The following is a 20,352-nucleotide window of genomic DNA, read 5'->3' as shown; positions in this document are numbered from 1 at the left end:
ATATTCTTTAATACTTAAAAACATAAAATTCTAATAATAGAAAATATTTACAGAATATTTTTACAGTACAGACATTGGAGTTAAACACGGTGTGTAAGAAACATATCAATCATCATGAATAAAGATTAAATCACAAGTTTTTCACTGGGTTTAGAATCGGTCCCCCCAGTCCCCAGCCTCCCTCAGTCTACAGTGCCCCCCTCCAACCCTCCTCCTGGGCTGGTAGCATTAGCAGACTGTCCTCCTGTGTCTGGTGCCATCTGCTGGTTGATGTTGATAACACAGATCAAGAGCAGGATGACCACCACCAGGTCGTCCAGGACCCCCAGCAGTCCACAGAGGGAGGGGTTTGTCTCGAGGGGGTGTCCCGACGATGGGAGAGGGTCCAGAGGAGGGTAGGAGATGGACACCACTGTGCCCACGCAGCACAGGGCCACCCTGAACAAAAACAGCCACACCAGTCCTCCCATAGTCCCCAGACCCCGGAGCAGTACTTGCAGGAGGAGGGGGGCGTCGCACAGGTAGTCTGTTACCTGGAGGGGAAGGGTCAAAGGTCACAGATCCTATTTTATAAAAAAAACTTTATATTCAGGATAATAAAAGGTCGAAGGTCACTGACCCTCCTTGGGGCTCCAGAGTAACGCTTGTTGTAGTCGGTGATTTCCACGAGGACTTCCTTTGACTGACAGTCTGATCGACTCTCGTTGAATAGATGACACAACACGCTGACCTGTCCAATCAGAATACACTCAGAAACACTATATGAACTTTAATAACCTTCACACTGTTCACTGTGACCTCAGTGTGTCCGTCAATGTTACCTTCTGTCTGCAGAGAGGGCAGCTGATGGCGTCCAACCAGGAGCCGTGTCTCCAGTACGCCATCAGACAGGGAGCTGAAGCACAACACAGAACACCAATTACAAAGACATGTCTGTCTGGGATACGTTTCTGTGTGTGTATACATAAAGTATTATATGTACACATATATATATATATATATATATATATATATATATACACACACACACACACATATATGTATAAGTAATTAGTCATTGAGTCTGCAGTAGGAGATAAAAATAGAATAAAAATAATTTTCGTCAACGTTTAATCTCTTAAAGTCACTTTTCACTCTCTGCCTCAGCTGTGCAGCAAGTGATATTTAAGACTCAACGTACTGAATTTTTACTAAGTGGCTGAATTTGACATTTAAAAGAGGCTTTCCTTTATCCATTTCTGCTCATGAAGGTTTGTTTCTGCATGCTATCCACAACATTACCACTGCATCGCTTCCTGATTTCACAAACTACGGGGCCGGCGGAGGGTCGTGTGTCAAAATAAATATTGCTGTTAAAGGGAATGTGCGTTAATGCGTTATTATTGCGTTAGCTGTGACAGCCCTAGTGTGTGTGTGTGTGTGTGTGTGTGTGTGTGTGTGTGTGTGTGTGTGTGTGTGTGTGTGTGTGTGTGTGTGTGTGTATATATATATATAATGTGTGTTGAATCTCGTACCACAAAACAGGTGACCACAGTTGGTCTGGACGGGGAAGCTGGCCGTCTGCAGGCAGACTGGACACGACTGAGTCGAGTCCTGAACAGGTGAGAAGAAAAGTCACAAGTTACCACCCTGAGGGGTGAAGAACAGGAAGAAGAAAACGTGAGGCCAGAAGCAGCTGAGAAAACAAGAGAATGAGGATACTGTATGAATTCATAAAAGATTAAAGGCTTTCGTGATTAATAATACAATCAAACGTTTCAGCTCCACGTGTGAGATTTTTCAGGTAAACAGTGAGATTATTATCACCTGTTAAAACGGTGACCCACATTAAAGCAATAATAATTATCACATAGGTGTGTCCTGCTGTGATAATCACGTTTACTGCCTGTGTGCTCTTCCTGTTGTCACACTTCATACCTGTGAGGAAAACTCACCTGGTGCCAGCTCGAAAAAGATGCTGACTGCTCAGGTGTGCACAGCACTGATCTGGATGACCTCAGGTGACCAGTTGGACCATAAGAGGGAAGGCAGTCCATTCTGCAACGTGACAACATGACAACAATGATTAACACAACACATTAACACAACAACATCAATGCCTTTCAACACAAACACCTGGACTAACACAAGATTAACCTGAGGGGTGACCTACGATGCAGGATTAGAGGGTAAATTGGGTCTCAATCTCGGATTCCTTCGGCTGAACTCAGGAAATCTGCTTTTGTGACACCGCGTCAGGGAATTTATCTCAAATTGAATTTTGTATCTAGAATGTATTGTTGGCGACTAGCATGAAGATGTCTGTTTATAGAGATTAATAAGAAGCTAAATCATCGTCATATAGCCGCTATAACGTGATTGCTCTAGATTACTCGGACTACAAGTGTACTACTGTACAAACGGAAACCAGAACACTTGCCATCCTTGAAATCCACGTCCCTGCCTAAATAGAGATTAGTTGAGCCTAAACTCAGTATCATGAAGCTGGCTCTCTTAACCTGGCTAGATCACCATGGTAACTTACTCTGCAAAGCTCACCTGGTCGGGACCATTATTAAATGTATACTGAAACTTTCTGGAACGTAACGTTACGCATGTGAACAGAACAAAACCGTACAGTTACAGTAGCACATACTGTATGCATCGCACTTTGACATGTAGACTGAGGGAACCACCAACCTTCCATCTGAGAAATGACCCATTCTAACACTGAGCCACAGCCTCGCCATGTCCATTTTGCACAGTTGGTTTTGCAACTTAAACGCAGATGATAAAACCGATGAGTCTGTAGGTATTTATCACAGATTAAGTCAAATCAATACATTAATGTAAATTCTATTTCGAAGTTATTTCCATTTATTTTTCATGAAGCAAAAGTATCCGACCTAACTGTAGTTCCTGACTACAACTGAAATCATGTGCATCACTGTTACAGTGTGAGAGTTGTACCGTGTGTAGTTGTTAAATTAGAAATAAACGGGATGCACTGAGAGCGTTTGTGTGCTAAAATAAAAATATTAATTTACGTATTAACGCAATCATTTCTGTAGCATTCCTCTCTTTTCTTTTTGCAGCAGCAGAGTTGTTTTTTCTGTATTAACTTTTATATTTTCATCGTCCCCTCTCATTTAAACAGTCCGACTGAAGCTGATGATTGCTCCTTTATGTAAAGTGTCAGATGACGAGTAAAATGCCCGTTTTTCTGTGAATGCGCTCACAGCCTGAAGCAGAAAGCCTGAGTTAACAGAGAAAGTTCATAACCATCTGGACTAGCATGAGACTCACATTATAACTATAATGGACTCACCTGGACTAAATGAAGAGTCACCTGGACTAACCTAACACTCACCTGGACAGGGTGCTGTGTTGGAGCATGGTTAGCGTAGAACAGGTCGTCTCTGTGTTACAGGAGGAAGTGGAGTGAAGCCTGACAGCATCACTATAACGCGTAAAGCGGAGCTGCCTGTTAATGATCAACCTGCTCTTCTAATATCAGCTGCTGTCTTCCTGTTAGCAGAGATGTAGTCAGATCAATACAACCTCTTATGAAGCCAGAAGTACAAATACCTGTTAGTGCAACAGACTGGGATATAGTGTTAGTTTAAAATAATTAAATGCCCCCCCCCAATCTGGTCAAAGGAAACTATTTGGTCACATGACTTTCCATCAGATCAAAGCTGATCCTCCCACACTGTGTTTAAGTAGGTTAGATTTGACCTGTCAATCATTTACTTGAGTTTACTCTGCCAGCAGGCCAGCTTCACACGACTCTGTCTCTGACATGATCAATGTGCTACATTACTACATTATTATTTCATTATAACTATAATAAATTATTACATTATTTAATCATAACTGTAATACACTAATACATTTTAACTTGAATAAATTATTACATTATTATTACATTACCAACCCAGAAACAGGAGGGATGTTCCGTATCCACAATCTCTGCAGTTAAGTCATTAAGGTTGATAGATAGATTTATCTGATAGATTGAGTGAGTGATGGATGGATGGACTGATTAATGAACAGCTGCTGTAAATAGCTCTGTTAATATCTCTATCAGCTGACCTCAGATCGCAGCTTCTTGGACATTCTGGTCTTCTAAAAATAGGTGCCATCACTGAGCGAGGGGTCAGGGTCTGTGAGGTCAGGAGATAAAGCAGGTTTTCACTTACTGACAGTGAAACAGGAAACTCCTGAGGGCCAGGTGGGTAAAGTCCAGTCTCAGGTCACTCTAACACTGATGTTTGGAGTGTGTGACCGTCAGCGCTCGATAACGGATGTAAGACATGTTTGTGATAAATTCAAAACTGTGGAAGTGAAATATTCAACACCTGCACGATCCTTCTCTTCTGACAGCTTTGTTCCAAATATTGTTTCTCAGAGATCAGCTGGCACACCTGAGATATGTCAGTCAGTGTTTGTGATCAACAATCAGACGTATAAAAAGAAATAAAGAGGTTTATTGTGTTCATGAGAAATGATTTACCTTCAGAGGAACGTCTGCCAGGTGGACTATAGTGTCTGATAAAAAGTTTATATATTTTCTGATAAAGATAAACTTTATTGATCCCCATTGAGGGAAACACACACACACACACATACACACACACACACACACACACACACACACAAACAACTAGAGTCTTCAAGGGTACGTCAACAAGCCGAGCAGCTGCAACATTCACGTACATCTTACGGTGTTTATATGGCGCAGGGAGCGTCGCGGCTCTACACGGTACGTGTCCAGCGGTAGAGCTCACCGCAGGTGAGGTCAGATGCGGATGAACGGAACGCAAGAGCTCGACTGACAAGTGGAAATACTTTAGCTTTAAGCTATTATGGATCAAATGGGCGAGAATAAAACCGCCCTGACAGACAGTCTCATCATATGGGTGAGTTTAATGCTAATATGTCGCTGATATTAACGGAAACAATGGAGTTGTTTACCTGTTCGTAAGTGGTGGAGGTGTGTATGTCTGGTTTGACACTGTGTGCCAGCTGAAGTTAAATCAGGCGAACACGAATAGAAGGTCGTCAGTTAAATCAGAGAAACAGAAGCTGTTGTTCGTTTTTAGCTACAAGTGTTCATTTCTGGTCCGACATGTAAGCTAGCTCTGCGGGTTAATATTTTAAAGCTAACAACAATTAGCACGGTTGGCTAATAAACATCAAGCTAACACAGTAGCCCAACCACTTAGCTCTGCGGGCTAATAAATATAAAGCTAACACAGTGTCCTAACCACTTAGCTCTGCGGGCTAATAAACATAAAGCTAACACAGTGTCCTAACCACTTAGCTCTGCGGGCTAATAAACATAAAGCTAACACAGTGTCCTAACCACTTAGCTCTGCGGGCTAATAAACATAAAGCTAACACAGTATCCTAACCACTTAGCTCTGCGGGCTAATAAACATAAAGCTAACACCTTCACAGACTACAATTCTCTGGATTAAAGTGGTAATCCTGTTAACCTGCATATATTTGTGGACTGTGTCTCTCTGGATGCTTTGTGAAGATTATGTAACTGATTAAATGTTGTTAGCTAAAAACCTGCAGGAGTTTAATGTCTTCATTTAGACACGAAGAGTAACTAGCGCTGCTGCCCCTGTTCCTCTATTAACACTTTAAACAGGCTGGTCTGTTAATCTGATCTGGTGTCAGATTATCTGACTTCCTGCTGCTGTATCTAAAGTTAAGCTTCAACAGTTACCTTGTTGGGAAACAGTGTAAGTTAGAGGTCACATTAACTAGCACAGAAGGCTTTCTCACCGAATACGATTAAATACTGTTTGTTTCCTGTGTTGAGCTTGTACTTCTGTTTTGTTTTAATGTGTCATTACAATGAGAGCAATGTAAACCAGAGTCAAATTCATTCATGTTTTTTCATACTTGGCCAATAAAGCTGATTCTGAAGTCCAAGTAGGAACAAAATAAGTTTAAAATCATTTTTCAAGTTTCCCCAAACAGGTAACTCGATGTTAGAGCTGCATGTCAAAGACTGTAGTTTAGGACTTTAAGGGATAGTTCAGATTTTTGGACACCAAGATTAATTAAATACTTGCTAGTTGTGTGATGGATGCAAAGCTTATTCACCGAGTCCCATGGTCGGAATTCTGACCAGTTCAGAATGTAGAATAAGTAGTTCCGGTGAGATGCCAGGATCCTGTTTGTGGATTTCAGCTCTGCCTTCAACGCGATCATCCCGGCTCTGCGCAAGGACAAGCTCTCCCAGTTTAACGTGCCTGACGCCACCTGCAGGTGGATCACAGACTTCCTGTCTGAAAGCAGGCAGCACGTAAAGCTGGGGAAAGAACGTCTCTGACTCCAGGACCATCAGCACCGGCTCCTCTCAGACTGCGATCTTTCTCTTCTCCCTGTACACCAACAGCATCACCTCTATGGAATTATTTCCCTATCTTTATTCAAGAGCGTGTTTTTAATTATGAGAGCATGACTTATTGATTTTGCATTCAGATTTTGTGATACTTCCCCTCAAAAACCTGCTTTTGCACTCAAATAGCCCCTCTTTGTGCTCAGATCTGCTCTTCTTCTGCTCAGAATGTATGTTCGCACATATACTGTGCTTGCACAAATTTTCTGCGCTCAACCATTCAGCCATTCTCCTCTGACTCAGGCCACTGCTGTGCACTTCTGAAACATCTGCTCTCGGACTTGTTCTCTGCTCGCAAATTTTTTTTGCTCGCGCTTTTAAGCACCAGCCAATAGGAAACCAGGTACAGGGTTGACCAATGATATTGTCTCTAGCCCGTTGTCAGTGCATCAGCTTTACTTGTATGTAAAATCTTATACATTTGTGGTGAAGCCTGGTGGATAAACATGGTTTAAGAGTAAGCGCCCATACGGGACGCTCTAAAAGTATCACTACCCCTGTTAGCGGAAGTAGCTATGCAGCACCTATCACAGGGCTATTTTAGTTTCAATTTTGTACAACGAGAGCAGATGGAGACGCGTTATCCTTCTTTATATATGCTTTCTGTCTCTCAGCTGCAGACCTTCAACACTGCTGCCCCCTGTAGGACAGTGGAGGAACTGACCACCGGAGCTGGAATATCACAGGCACTGCATCAAATGTGAGTACACACACACACACTTCCTTTATTAAGTTACAGCAGTAAAGTGGTTGTAAGTTAAGTCAAAGAAACACAAACTAAAGTCTGAAGTTGCTGTTTTGTTTTGTGCTTAAACACTAAAGCGTCTCTGGTGTGTACATCATCTACAAACATGTTTTCAGACGCTGAAACGAAACATTTTTCATTCAAGTGATTGTTTGTTCCTGTGTGTGTGTGTATACAGAGACCCAGCCTGGTTCACTGATGGATGGCTCTGTCGTATTAAAACAGATGTTGAGGATAACTGGAGACTGAAGGTACAGAGCAGCTCTGTCTTCTGCCCGATTTGTCTTCATTTTCTGCTGAATTCCCAGTGACCCTGACCTTTGCTTTAACTCTGACCTTTGCTGTGGCCCTGACCTTTGCTTTAACTCTGACCTTTGCTGTGGCCCTGACCTTTGCTTTAACTCTGACCTTTGCTGTGGCCCTAAACTTTGCTGTGGCCCTGAACTTTGCTGTGGCCCTGACCTTTGCTGTGACCCTGACCTTTGCTTTAACTCTGACCTTTGCTGTGGCCCTGAACTTTGCTGTGGCCCTGACCTTTGCTGTGGCCCTGAACTTTGCTTTATATCTGACCTTTGCTGTGCCCTGAACTTTGCTGTAACCCTGACCTTTGCTTTCACTCTGAACTTTGCTGTTGCCCTGACCTTTGCTGTTGCTCTGACCTTTGCTGTGACCCTGACCTTTACTGTGACCCTGACCTTTACTGTGGCCCTGACCTACTTATTATCAAAACAAGATCTGTGGTGCCACTGATGCACAGGAAATGTTTTCTGTTTTTAACTCACTTCTCTATCCACCGCCTCCCCCAGCCTCCACTCTGCTCACTCCAGACATGTTCGCTACATTCTTTACTAATAAGGTTTCTACCATCAGAAATCAGTTCTCTGTGCCTGACCAACTCAGCATGCAGCCACCACAAGCTAATAGCGCCTCACTCACCTCATTGTCCCCCCTGACTGAGGTCAGTCTCTAAGCTTCTGCAAGACTCTGGGCCTACAACCTGTCCACTGGACCCAATACCATCAAACCTCCTACAGACCATTTCCCCTACAATTAATCCTGCAGTCACGCACATTATCAACTCTTCACTGTCAATGGGTGTGTTCCCCACTGCATTCAGCTACAGTTTCACTTCTACCCTTCCTGTCAAAAATACTTGAGCGCACAGTCTTAAATCGAATCTCTGACTTTCTGTCCAAAAACAATCTGTTGGACCCAAATCAGTCTGGCTTTAAGCGTGGCCACTCTACTGAAACGGCACTACTGTTGGGAACAGAATCACTGCGTCTGGCTAAAGCTGCTGGACAGTCCTCAGCTCTGTTGCTGCTAGATCTGTCAACTGCCTTTGACACTGTGAACCACTAAATCCGCCTCTCCACTCTCTCTGAGCTTGGTATTTCAGGTTCTGCCCTCCACTAGTTCATGTCCTACCTCTCAGGGAGATCTGTTAGAGCATCTTGGAAGAGAGACGTGTCCAAACCCCACAGCTTATCCACAGGGGTGCCTCAAGGGTCAGTGCTCGGTCCCTTGCTCTTTTGAATATATACCACCTTAATTGGTGCAGTCATTTGCTCCCATGGTTTTTCATACCATTGCTGTGCAGACAATACCCAGCCCTTCTGTCATTCCTACCAGATGACACTATAGCCTCGGCACAGATCTCATCATGCCTTGCCGATATGTTTAAACTGATGTCTGTGAAGGTTCTCAGTCATCCAGGTCAGGGTAATTCTAAGCTTAATCCAGAAGGCAACTGGACTTGGTTGAAGTTCTTGAAGACGTTTCACCTCTCATCTGAAAAGCTTCTTCAGTTCTAAACTGACTGGTGGACAGAGCTGGAAATATAAGCCACAGTATGTCATTAGTATGCTAATAGAGGTGTAATCAAGGGTGAGTCGTTAGCCTGAGCTGTTGACCCAGTATCACTGAGAGTTGTTAGTACCCTCTGGTGTTGATGGGTCGTTAGGCTCACATGATCCTGAGCATGAGTGTCATCAATCAATCAATCAATCAATCAATCAAATTGTATTTGTGTACTGCCAAATCATAACCAGAGTTATCTCGAGACACTTTACAGACAGGGCAGGTCTAGACCGACTCTTTGTTATGTTATTTAAAGAGAGGCCCAACATGAATCACCATGAGTAGCACTTAGCAACATTTGGCACATTGGCAGAAAAACTTCCTTTAACAGGCAGAAACCTCGAGCAGAACCAGACTCATGCTGAACAGCCATCTGAAGAGACTGTATGGGCCGAACATGGGATAAAGGGGATGCAGGATAGAGACAGGCAAAGAGAGTAACAACAACATATGTTGTATAAGATTGGTTTCATCTGGCTTCATTGAAAAGTATAATTGAGTATCATCTGCGTAACAATGAACATTAATGGAGTGTTTCCTCATGATGTTACCCAGAGGAAGCATATATAAGGTAAAAAGAATCGGTCCGAGCACAGAACCTTGTGGAACTCCATGACTAACTTTGGTGTGCATAGAGGACACATCATGAACATTAACAAACTGAGATCGATCTGATCAATAAGATTTAAACCAACTTAATGCAGATCCTGTAATGCCAATTAAATGTTCTAGTCTCTGTAACAGGATGTGATGGTCTATCGTGTCGAAAGCGGCACTAAGATCTAACAGGACGAGTACAGAGAGAAGTCCTCTGTCTGAAGCAGGAAGTAGATCATTTGAAACTCTCAGTGCTGTCTCAGTGCTATGGTGGACTCTAAATCCTGACTGAAAGTCCTCAAATAAACTGTTGTTATGAAGAAAGTCACATAATTGATTAGCGACTGCTTTCTCAAGGATCTTTGAGATAAAAGGAAGGTTAGATATAGGTCTATAGTTAGCTAAGGTGCCTGAATCATGGGTAGGCTTTTTAAGAAGTGGCTTAATTACAGCTAGTTTAAAAGGCTGGGGTACATAGCCCGTCGATAAAGACATATTGATCACATCTAGTAAAGAAGTGCTAATTGAGGGAAAGACTTCCTTAAGCAGCTTGGTTGGAATCGGGTCTAAAAGACAGGTTGATGGTTTAGACGAAGATATCAGAGAATTTAGCTCAGGAAGGTCAATTGGAGAAAAACAGTCAAGGTAAACATCAGGTTTTTGAGCAGTTTCCAAAGATACATCTGCACCAGTTAACGGCAGGAGGTTACAGAGTCTCTAATCTTTAGGATTTTGTCATTAAAGAAGCTCATGAAATCGTCACTGCTGAGGCCTATAGGAATACTTGGCTCAGTGGAGCTGTGACTCTCTGTCAGCCTGGCTACAGTGCTGAAAAGGTACCTGGGATTGTTTTTATGTTCTTCTATGAGGGAGGAGTAGTAGACACCTCGAGCATGCCGTAGGGCCTTCCTGTATTTATTAAGACTATTTTGCCAGAGTAAACGAGACTCTTCTGTTTTGGTGGATCGCCACATTCTTTCAAATTTACGCGACATTTGCTTCAAGTTACGAGTTTCTGAGTCATACCATGGAGCTAGCCTCTGTCGTTTAATAATCTTCTTTTTTAAGGGGGCAATTGAATCTAGAGTACTTCTCAGCAAACCTGCAGGACTATCAACAAACTGATCAAGCTGAGAGGGACTAACATTAGCATCAGAGCTTTCTGTAGTAAACAGATGTGGTAAAGAATTAAAAGCAGCTGGAATTGTTTCCTTAAATTTAGCTGTCAGCTGTCAGCTGTTTGGGCAGAGAATTCAACGCTGCATTAAAAGTGGGTGATAGGTGTTGTCTTTAAATGGATGAAAGAACGCCACTTTCAGCTCAACCTATCCAAGCCTGAGCTCCTCGTCATCCCAGCCAGTCCCTCTATGCAACCACAGATCAACATCCAGCTCTGACAAACTGAACTCATACCCCCTAAGTCTGCCCGGAACCTGAGTGTCATTCATGACAACCAGCTAACCTTTAAGGTTCATGTGGCCTCAATTGCTCGGTCATGTCAATTTGTCCTGTACAACATCAGGAAGATCAGACCCTACCTGTCAGAGCATGCAACACACCTGCTGGTACAGGCTCTCGTGATATCACGCATTGACTACTACAAGTCCCTACTGGCAGGCCTTCCTGCATGCACATTCAAACCCCGGATGCCACTGGTGTGGAGGTTTTTTGTTTTTGTCTTTCTTTTTTCAATTTTTTATTGTCTCATGTCAAAGATACCCTTATTTACCTTTTGTTTTTCTGTCACCCTTATATTATGGTAATGTTGATATCTGTTTCAGTTTATTAAGCAAAGCCTCATAATTGTACAATGGGGAAAGCTCTGTTTATGTCTGAGAGTACAAAAAACAAAAAAGACAATAAAATATAAATCGTAAAAAAGAATGGCAGCTCCTCTGGCTTTACCTTGGAAAGCAGAGTGGTACAATTGGCCAATCCAGCCCTTCGGCAACCTATGGTGGTCCGAGACCTTCAAGTGCGTCTCCTGCAAGAATGCAAGCTCCCAAATGTTGGAGATTATTGTGCACCTTGCTATTCTTTATTGGTTGCTTTAAACTAGGGCTGTCAAAGTTACCAGTAAGTTAACATCGCTCGCCCGCTCTCCTTGTTGAGGAAGAGCAGTGAAATAGTGACAGGAGTCACAGGACATCAGGACGCTCTCTGTCCGCACACAATCATATGCAGCTCTGTAACGCAATGTAAACATTCTTAGTGTGTATCTCCGTATGTCCCCATTGTAAATACATTGATTGTCGCTGTTTATAAAGCTTATAAAAGGTGCAGATGTCATTCGGTAACTATCGATCGCTTTGATTGCTACGTCATTAATAACGTCCCTCTTACACACGGGCTCATGCGCTGTGAGAACTGAATTGCGAGAGAAAATATTTAACTTTTGTGACTTAATTAAACAGACTGCTGATGAAGACAGTCAATACAGCAGACAGAGAGACAGACAGACAGAAAGAGGGGGCGGGGCCAGCAGCTGTGCAGAGAGCAGAGGTGCAGGTGTGTTGGGGGACTGAAGCAAAGCTAAGAGATCAGATTAAAGTAGTTTGTGAATTAAAACGTAAGTAAGGTGAAGCAGAGAGAACAATTACACTGTGGAAGGAAGAAATCAGCATCTAGAAAGAGGGTTCTCCAGACTGAGTAAGTCTACATGTGATGTGCTTCTCACACAAATCAGTGATATATGCGATGATCGCCATGTTCTGCTTTCAGCATATGTTTTGACCATTCAGTACCTTTAAGGTTATTCTGTAGAATATTCTGGACAGTTTTTGTCATTGTTTTGGAATGTTGCAACAATAATAAACACACATTTGCATAAAGGAAGCATATTTGTTCATTCCCATGTTGATAAGAGGATTCAAAAATATCTCTTTAAGGTACATTTACAACAGGTAAAAAATGTGCCATTAATTTGCAATTAAATGCAAGTTAACTATGGACAACCAAGCGATTAAATATTTTAATTGATTGACAGCCCTAGTTTAAACCTTTACAGCTGACTGCCCCTTGAAGTTAGGATGTTGGTCAGTGAACTTGCAGAGAACTCCACTTTGTAGAGTAATCCTCAGCTTGGCGAGGTAGAAGAGGCTGAATTTGATACGTAGGCAGGAGTGCAGAATGCGCTTGGCATTTCCAAACTCTGAACGTTTCTTGGCCATGGACGGGGCAAAGTCCGGGAAGATGGAAAGTCTCTTGCCTAGGTGCAGAAGAGGGGGAGCTTCCCTGCCCAGAGAACAGATCCCCGTGCAGGATCCTAACATGAAAGTAGTGAACTCTGATGATAAAAGGGCGTGGTGGGCCCCAATCCTTGGGCCTCTCTCGAGGTCTGTGGGTGCATTTCATCCAGGTTTAGCATGTCCTGCAGAAGTTGAAAAACAAATCCTCTCTGGCGGGGACCCTCCAGACCCCCTGGGTTGTTAACTGGTTGTTAACATTTAATATGTTTTGTGTTCTCAGATGAGCAACCTGAAGAAGATCCTTCAGATGGTGCTGGATTATTATAACGAGGTGAGTTGTTTCCCGTCTATGTTATAATAACTTTAATAACTTTATTTATATAGCACCTTTAAAAACAAGAGTTTATAAAATGCTTTGACAGTCGGGCAAAGCAAATGATTTAGATTTTTTTTTTTTTTTTAGCTTTTCTTTGTTCTCTCTCTCTCTCTCTCTCTCTCTCTCTCTCTCTCTCCCCTAATTATCTCTGTCCTTATCTGATTGTCCCTTTATATTTACATTTTTATTATAATCTATTCTTTCTCTTTTTGTTAAATTAACTTGTTTGTGAGTAATGGTAAGAGAATGTATGTACCAATTAAAAGTTTCACAGGGAACCCCACTTGTCAAGCCCCTTGAGGGTTTTCTGGGTTTCCCCTGCACGTCTCCTTTTCTTAATGTTTAATGTCTTTTTTGTTATATACTGTATGTGCTAAATAAATAAATCAAATCAAAAATCAAATCACAAAAAACAAGCAAATCACAAAAAATCATTGTTGTCAGGTGGTTGATGGAAACACCTGCTCTATGTGACTGTGTGTTCATTTAAATCATAGGGGAGTCGTAGGAGGAACAGAGCCAGAATACACCAGTAGTATCCTCAATAAACCAGTAACACAACCAGAACAGACCAGTAATAGCCATAATATACCAGAAACATAACCAAAATGCGTCAGCCGTTTCCAGGCTGTTTTGTTTTTTCAATCATTCTGGTCTGTGTGGACTGTCAGGTCTTGGCTCAGGAGATCTCAGACTTCCCTCTTCCAGACCTGGTCCTGGTGGCGGAGCATTCAGACCCAGTGGAGCTGGGGAGGCTGCTGCAGCTCGTGCTGGGCTGTGCTGTCAGGTGTGAGAGGAAACAAGGTGTGTGCACTGGTTTTGTGTTAGATTTTTAGTCAGACACAAATGGATTCAAACATCTGCAGGACTCATCAGCTTAACATGAAAGATAGAAAATAGATCAAAATTATATTATATTATTACACACAGACCTGATCTTTGAATGCAGTGCTATGGATCAATGCAGTGTATTTGTGTTATCGATTAATCTCTCTGACAGAATACATACAGATCATCATGACGTTGGAGGAGTCTGTGCAGCACGTTGTCATGACCGCCATCCAGGAGGTCAGTGATCATTAGGTATAGATGTTAGAGATGTTAAAGAGATCAATGACAGCTAAAATATTAATGATAATATGATATAATAACTTAACAACAATATATCAATAATAACTATAGCAGATGTTAAATATGTTAAATACATCAATGACAGCTAAGCTGACCACTTAATAGTTTTAGAGTGATGATGATGATGATGATGATGATGATGGTGACGACGACGACAGTAACAGACATCACACTGATATAGAGAGAAGCCGTAGCAATGAGGCAGCTATAAAGCACAGTGTCTTGCTTAAAGGCAGTCTGGTAGAGTCCAGGAGGTGAACTGGCAACTCCCCAGTTGGCAGAGTACACACTACTGACCCCCCTCTGGTGTTTCTTTACTGGAAACTGCAGTAGTTGTAGAAGTAGCTAAGTTAGTAGTGTAGTGTAGTAGTAGTAGTAGTAGTGTAGTGTGATTACCTGTGTCCAGGTTAAACAGTCTGTGTAATCTGAAGCTTAATCCAGAAGGCAACTGGACTTGGTTGAAGTTCTTGAAGACGTTTCACCTCTCATCTGAAAGGTTTCTTCAGTTCTAAACTGACTGGTGGACAGAGCTGGAAATGTCAGCCTCTGTAGGTCATTAGTATGCTAATAGATGTGTAATCAAGGGTGAGTCGTTTACCTGAGCTGTGAACCCAGTATCACTGAGAGTCGTTAGTACCCACTGGTGTTGATGGGTCGTTAGGCTCACATGATCCTGAGTGTGATTGTTTGTGCAGAGAATTCAACACAGCATTGTAAGTGGGTGATAGGTGGTGTCTTAGGCCACCACCTCCGTGAAGGGGTGATTTTTCCAGCTTTAAGGGATAGTTTGGATTTTTTGACACCAAGTTGTATGAAATACTTTCTAGTAGTGTAGTGGATGCAAAGCTATTAGCTTACTCACCGGGTACCGTGGTCTGGGTTCTGGCCAGTTCCGAAGCATACTGGGACATTGTGTTTTTCAGATACTCCAGACAGGTAGGGAATAACAATGCTGTGACGTTGGTTGTTTTCTTCTTTCCTGTTGGAGTTGTGTTTTTTTAGTGGTCTTGTTTTAAGGTCTTAAACAACTCACCCTTGATTACAAATCTATTAGCATATGACCTACAGAGGCTTATATTTCTAGCTTCATCCACCACCCATTCAGAAATTAAGGCTTTCGGATGGCTTTCGGATTGTAACCATAACTATGTATTACTTGTTGTTGTTGTTGTTGTTGATGTAACAAGAACATATGTTGTTGTTGCTCTCTTTGCCTGTCTCCATCCTGCATCTCCTTCTATCCCATGTTCGGCTCATCCAGTCTCTTCAGATGGCTGTTCAACATGAGTCTGGTTCTGCTTGAGGTTTCTGCCTGTTAAAGGAAGTTTTTCTGCCAATGTGCCGAATGTTGCTAAGTTCTACTCATGGTGAATCATGTTGGGCCTCTCTTTAAATAACAGAACAAAGAGTCGGTCTAGACCTGCTCTTTTTGTAAAGTGTCTCGAGATAACTTTTGGCGCTATACAAATAAAATTTGATTGATTGATTGATTGGATGACAAGTGAAAAGTCTTCAAGAACTTCAACCATGTCCAGTTGTCATTTCAGTTAAGCTTCGAATTACCATGACCACGATGACTGAGAACCTTCACAGACAGTATTTATAATCAATAATGAAGTGATACTTTTCCTCCTCAGCTGATGAGTAAAGAGTCTGTCAGTCCATTTGCAGCAGAACTTTCTGGGGACTTGGAGCAGCAGGTCAGTATTTTAACTACTCAGACAGCTGTTCATTTTTCTACTGTGAAATTCTGTGTTCTCTTCAAGTCCAGTGAAATGAAGAAGTTACACAGAATACATTGTAATTAAAACTTCAAACATTAAAGAATGAACAGCATCACTCAGCTCTGGAGTGAGGAAGAGCTCCTTTTTCTTTATAGCTTTATTAATGGAATTTTGCATTTACATAACATATACACATAGACACACATGTACAAACATACTGAACTCGCACAAACAATACCCCACATTATACCCACCCATTATCCCTCCCTATCTCCCCTGAGACCAGTAGTGCACTTTAAAGGAAGACCAATAAGATTAGGCTAATTTGAAAAAAAATCATTTGGTTAGCAAAGAAGTGGATAGTAATGATGAAATAAATAAGCAGGAAAAATAGAATGTAGAAATAAACAATGCTAATACACAAGTTAAAACAAAACAAAAGCAAAAAAAAAAAAATCCAACGCATAACCATATTAACAGCAGCAACAAGCCAAATAGGCAAACACCAATCAGCTGGCATGATGCATCAAAGAGTCAGTTCTTTTATATATTGAATAAATGGAGACCACACTTTAGTAAACTTGTCAGGGGACCCACTCAATGTACTGTATGTCTAATTTTCTCAAGTTGGAGCAAAGACAAACAACTCCTGTATCCATCTCCGGAAAGGGGAGGGGGGTATTAGATTTCCAGTTCATTAGAATAAGTCTGCGTGCTATGAGGCTGCTAAATGCTCTTTTTTTCTTTTATTACATGAATGTCCATGTTAATAATTATTTTCTTCTTGTGCAGCTGAAAAAAGCTCTTGAGGATCTTTCTGAACTCGTAGCAGAAAAAGAAGCTTTAAATCAGCGCTGTGAGGAGCTAGACATACAGGTGAATACACACAAACATGCACGCACACACAAACACACACACAAGTTGACCAGAGTAAACAGACTGTAATGTTGTCTTCATTGTGTGGAGCTGCTGTGGACTCCAATGTGTAGTCCAATCTGACTGAGATTTTCCGTCAGACTCAGTTTAACTCTTATCACCTATTGAACTCTTGACAGATGGGTTTGTTGTGTCTCCATGTGTCTCACCTGAGGCTGAAGACAGGTGAGTCCAACATGGCTGCCCTGAAACTAAAACCTCTAAACCGGCTGCTTCCTCTAACTCAGCTAACAGACTCTGTTTGTCTTTAATATTAATGTTTTATTCTTCTTCAGGATGTCATTAAAACCTCTGTCGTCTTATTTTAGTGAAACAAACTTCTCTTGAAAACCTGTTAAAGTCCTCCTCACACAGCGAGTGACTCACAGAGCACCAGAAGAACTGTCCAAATTTACAGAGTCAATTCAACAGGTTAGAACACCTTCATCAGGTTAGAACATCCTTTTCAGGTTAGAACGTCATTATCAGGTTAGAACATGTTCGACAGGTTAGAACATCTTCAACAGGTTAGAACATCCTTATCAGGTTAGAACGTCATTATCAGGTTAGAACATGTTCAACAGGTTAGAACATGTTCAACAGGTTAGAATATGTTCAACAGGTTAGAATATGTTCAACAGGTTAGAACATCGTCATCAGGTTAGAACGTCATTATCAGGTTAGAACATCTTCAACATGTTAGAACATCATCATCAAGTTAGAACATCATCATCATGTTAAAACATCTTCAACATGCTAGAACATCATCATGTTAGAACATCTTCAACATGCCACAGCATCTTCATCATGTTAGAACATGTTCAACATGTTAGAACATCCTTATCAGGTTAGAACATCTTCAACAGGTTAGAACATCCTTATCAGGTTAGAACGTCATTATCAGGTTGGAACATCTTCAACATGTTAGAACATGTTCAACAGGTTAGTACATCTTCAACAGGTTAGAACATCCTTATCAGGTTAGAACGTCATTATCAGGTTAGAACATCTTCAACATGTTAGAACATGTTCAACAGGTTAGAACATGTTCAACAGGTTAGAACATCTTTATCAGGTTAGAACATCATTATCAGGTTAGAACATGTTCAACATGTTAGAATATCTTCATCAGGTTGGAACATCTTCAACAGGTTAGAACATCCTCATCAGGTTAGAACGTCATTATCAGGTTAGAACATGTTCAACATGTTAGAACATGTTCAACAAGTTAGAACATCTTCATCAGGTTGGAACATCTTCAACAGGTTAGAACATCCTCATCAGGTTAGAACATCCTCATCAAGTTAGAACATCATCATCATGTTAGAACATCGTCAACATGCTAGAACATCTTCATCATGTTAGAACATCATCATGTTAGAACATCTTCAACATGCCACAGCATCTTCATCATGTTAGAACATCTTGAACATGCTAGAGCATCTTCATGTTAGAACATCGTCATCAGGTTAGAACATCATCATCATGTTAGAACATCTTCAACATGCTAGAACATCTTCATCATGTTAGAACATCTTCAACAGGTTGGAACATCATCATGTTAGAACATCATCATCATGTTAGAACATCTTCAACATGTTAGAACATCGTCATCAGGTTAGAACAACCTCATCATCATGTTAGAACATCTTCAACAGGTTGGAACATCATCATGTTAGAACATCTTCAACATGTTAGAACATCGTCATCAGGTTAGAACATCGTCATCAGGTTAGAACAACTTCATTATCATGTTAGAACATCTTCAACATGCTAGAACATCTTCGTCTTAGAACATCATGTTAGAACATCTTCAACAGGTTGGAACATCATCATGTTAGAACATCATCATCATGTTAGAACATCTTCAACATGCTAGAACATCGTCATCAGGTTAGAACAACCTCATCATCATGTTAGAACATCTTCAACATGCTAGAACATCTTCATGTTAGAACATCAATTTAGAACATCTTCAACAGGTTGGAACATCATCATCATGTTAGAACATCTTCAACATGCTAGAACATCTTCATCATGTTAGAACATCATGTTAGAACATCTTCAACAGGTTGGAACATCATCATGTTAGAACATCATCATCATGTTAGAACATCTTCAACATGTTAGAACATCGTCATCAGGTTTGAACAACATCATCGTCATGTTAGAACATCTTCAACATGTTAGAACATCTTCAACATGTTAGAACATCGTCATCAGGTTTGAACAACATCATCGTCATGTTAGAACATCTTCAACATGCTAGAACATCTTCATGTTAGAACATCTTCAACAGGTTGGAACATCATCATCATGTTAGAACATCTTCAACATGTTAGAACATCATCTTAGAACATCAACAGGTTGGAACATCATCATTTTAGAACATCACCATCATGTTAGAACATCATCATCATGTTAGAATATCTTCAACATGTTAGAACATCGTCATCAGGTTAGAACATCATCATCATGTTAGAACATCTTCAACATGCTAGAACATCTTCATCATGTTAGAACATCTTCATCAAGTTAGAACATCTTCATCATGTTAGAACATCATCATGTTAGAACATCATGTTAAAGCAACTTCATCAGGTTAGAACATCTTCATCATGTTAGAACATCTTCAACATGCTAGAACATGTTAATGCTAGAACATGATCAGGTTAGAACATCATCATGTTAGAACATCATCATCATGTTGGAACATCCTCATCATGTTAGAACCTCTTCATCAGGTTAGAACATCTTCAACAGTTTGGAACATCCTCATGTTAGAACATCCTCATGTTAGAACATCTTCAACATGTTAGAACATCTTTATGATGTTAGAACACCTTCATCAGGTTAGAACATCTTTATCATGTTAGAACATCATTTGGTTAGAACATTATCAGGTTAGAACATCTTCAACATGTTAGAACATCATTTGGTTAGAACATCTTCAACATGTTGGAACATCATCATGTTAGAACATTATCAGGTTAGAACATCTTCAACATGTTAGAACATCTTCTTCAGGTTGGAACATCATCATTTTAGAACATAATCAGGTTAGAACATCTTCAACATGTTATAACATCTTCTTAAGGTTGGAACATCATCATGTTAGAACATCTTTATGATGTTAGAACACGTTAGAACATCTCTATGATGTTAGAACACCATCATGTTGGAACATCTTCAACAGGTTAGAACATATTCATCATGTTAGAACATCTTAATCAGGTTAGAACATCATCAGGAAACACTTAAACTATCTGATGTTCATTCGCTTGCATCACTTCCTGTCAGAAATCAGGGTCACAGTCACAGCAGATGAGGGGTTTCATTTATAAATGAGTAGAATCAAGACTAAAAGTCTTAAACTGCAAAGTTCCCTTTATAAACACAATCCACCTGGGAAATGT

The 20,352-nt window shown here is 41.0% G+C and overlaps 2 protein-coding genes across 2 annotated transcripts in view; one reads left to right on the top strand and one right to left on the bottom strand.

The window, feature by feature from the left end:
- Positions 1-182: 182 nt before the first annotated feature.
- On the bottom strand, positions 183-3,783 carry LOC138607187 (E3 ubiquitin-protein ligase RNF170). The gene is made up of 7 exons (XM_069679752.1): positions 3,743-3,783; positions 3,350-3,439; positions 1,935-2,037; positions 1,515-1,593; positions 822-895; positions 620-730; positions 183-533 (listed from the first exon to the last, which is right to left on the bottom strand). Exons 1-7 carry the CDS (start codon positions 3,781-3,783, stop codon positions 183-185), a joined length of 849 nt encoding a protein of 282 aa, XP_069535853.1.
- Positions 3,784-4,781: 998 nt separating this feature from the next.
- The window catches only part of hook1 (hook microtubule-tethering protein 1), a 32,936-nt gene continuing 17,365 nt past the window's right edge, over positions 4,782-20,352 (top strand). Inside the window, exons 1-8 of the mRNA XM_069680686.1 lie at positions 4,782-4,901; positions 7,015-7,100; positions 7,324-7,396; positions 13,071-13,121; positions 13,838-13,970; positions 14,167-14,234; positions 15,935-15,997; positions 16,814-16,897. Of these exons, the coding sequence (XP_069536787.1) occupies positions 4,848-4,901; positions 7,015-7,100; positions 7,324-7,396; positions 13,071-13,121; positions 13,838-13,970; positions 14,167-14,234; positions 15,935-15,997; positions 16,814-16,897 (612 nt within the window). The 5' untranslated portion in view covers positions 4,782-4,847. The remainder of the gene's footprint in view (positions 4,902-7,014; positions 7,101-7,323; positions 7,397-13,070; positions 13,122-13,837; positions 13,971-14,166; positions 14,235-15,934; positions 15,998-16,813; positions 16,898-20,352) is intronic.

The sequence above is a fragment of the Semicossyphus pulcher genome, unplaced genomic scaffold (genome assembly GCF_022749685.1).
Source record: "Semicossyphus pulcher isolate SPU_LCO1_2020_fin unplaced genomic scaffold, fSemPul1.0.p SCAF_4, whole genome shotgun sequence".
NCBI lineage: Eukaryota > Metazoa > Chordata > Actinopteri > Labriformes > Labridae > Semicossyphus > Semicossyphus pulcher.
This window is presented reverse-complemented; position numbering and strand designations above follow the sequence as displayed.

Coding starts and splice junctions, on each gene's coding strand:
- LOC138607187 (XM_069679752.1), bottom strand. CDS start 3,783: ATGTCAGAGACAGAGTCGTGTGAAGCTGGCCTGCTGGCAGA. Junction 3,440..3,742: donor GAAGCTGGCCTGCTGGCAGA/GTAAACTCAAGT, acceptor TACGCGTTATAG/TGATGCTGTCAGGCTTCACT. Junction 534..619: donor ACTCTGGAGCCCCAAGGAGG/GTCAGTGACCTT, acceptor CTTCCCCTCCAG/GTAACAGACTACCTGTGCGA.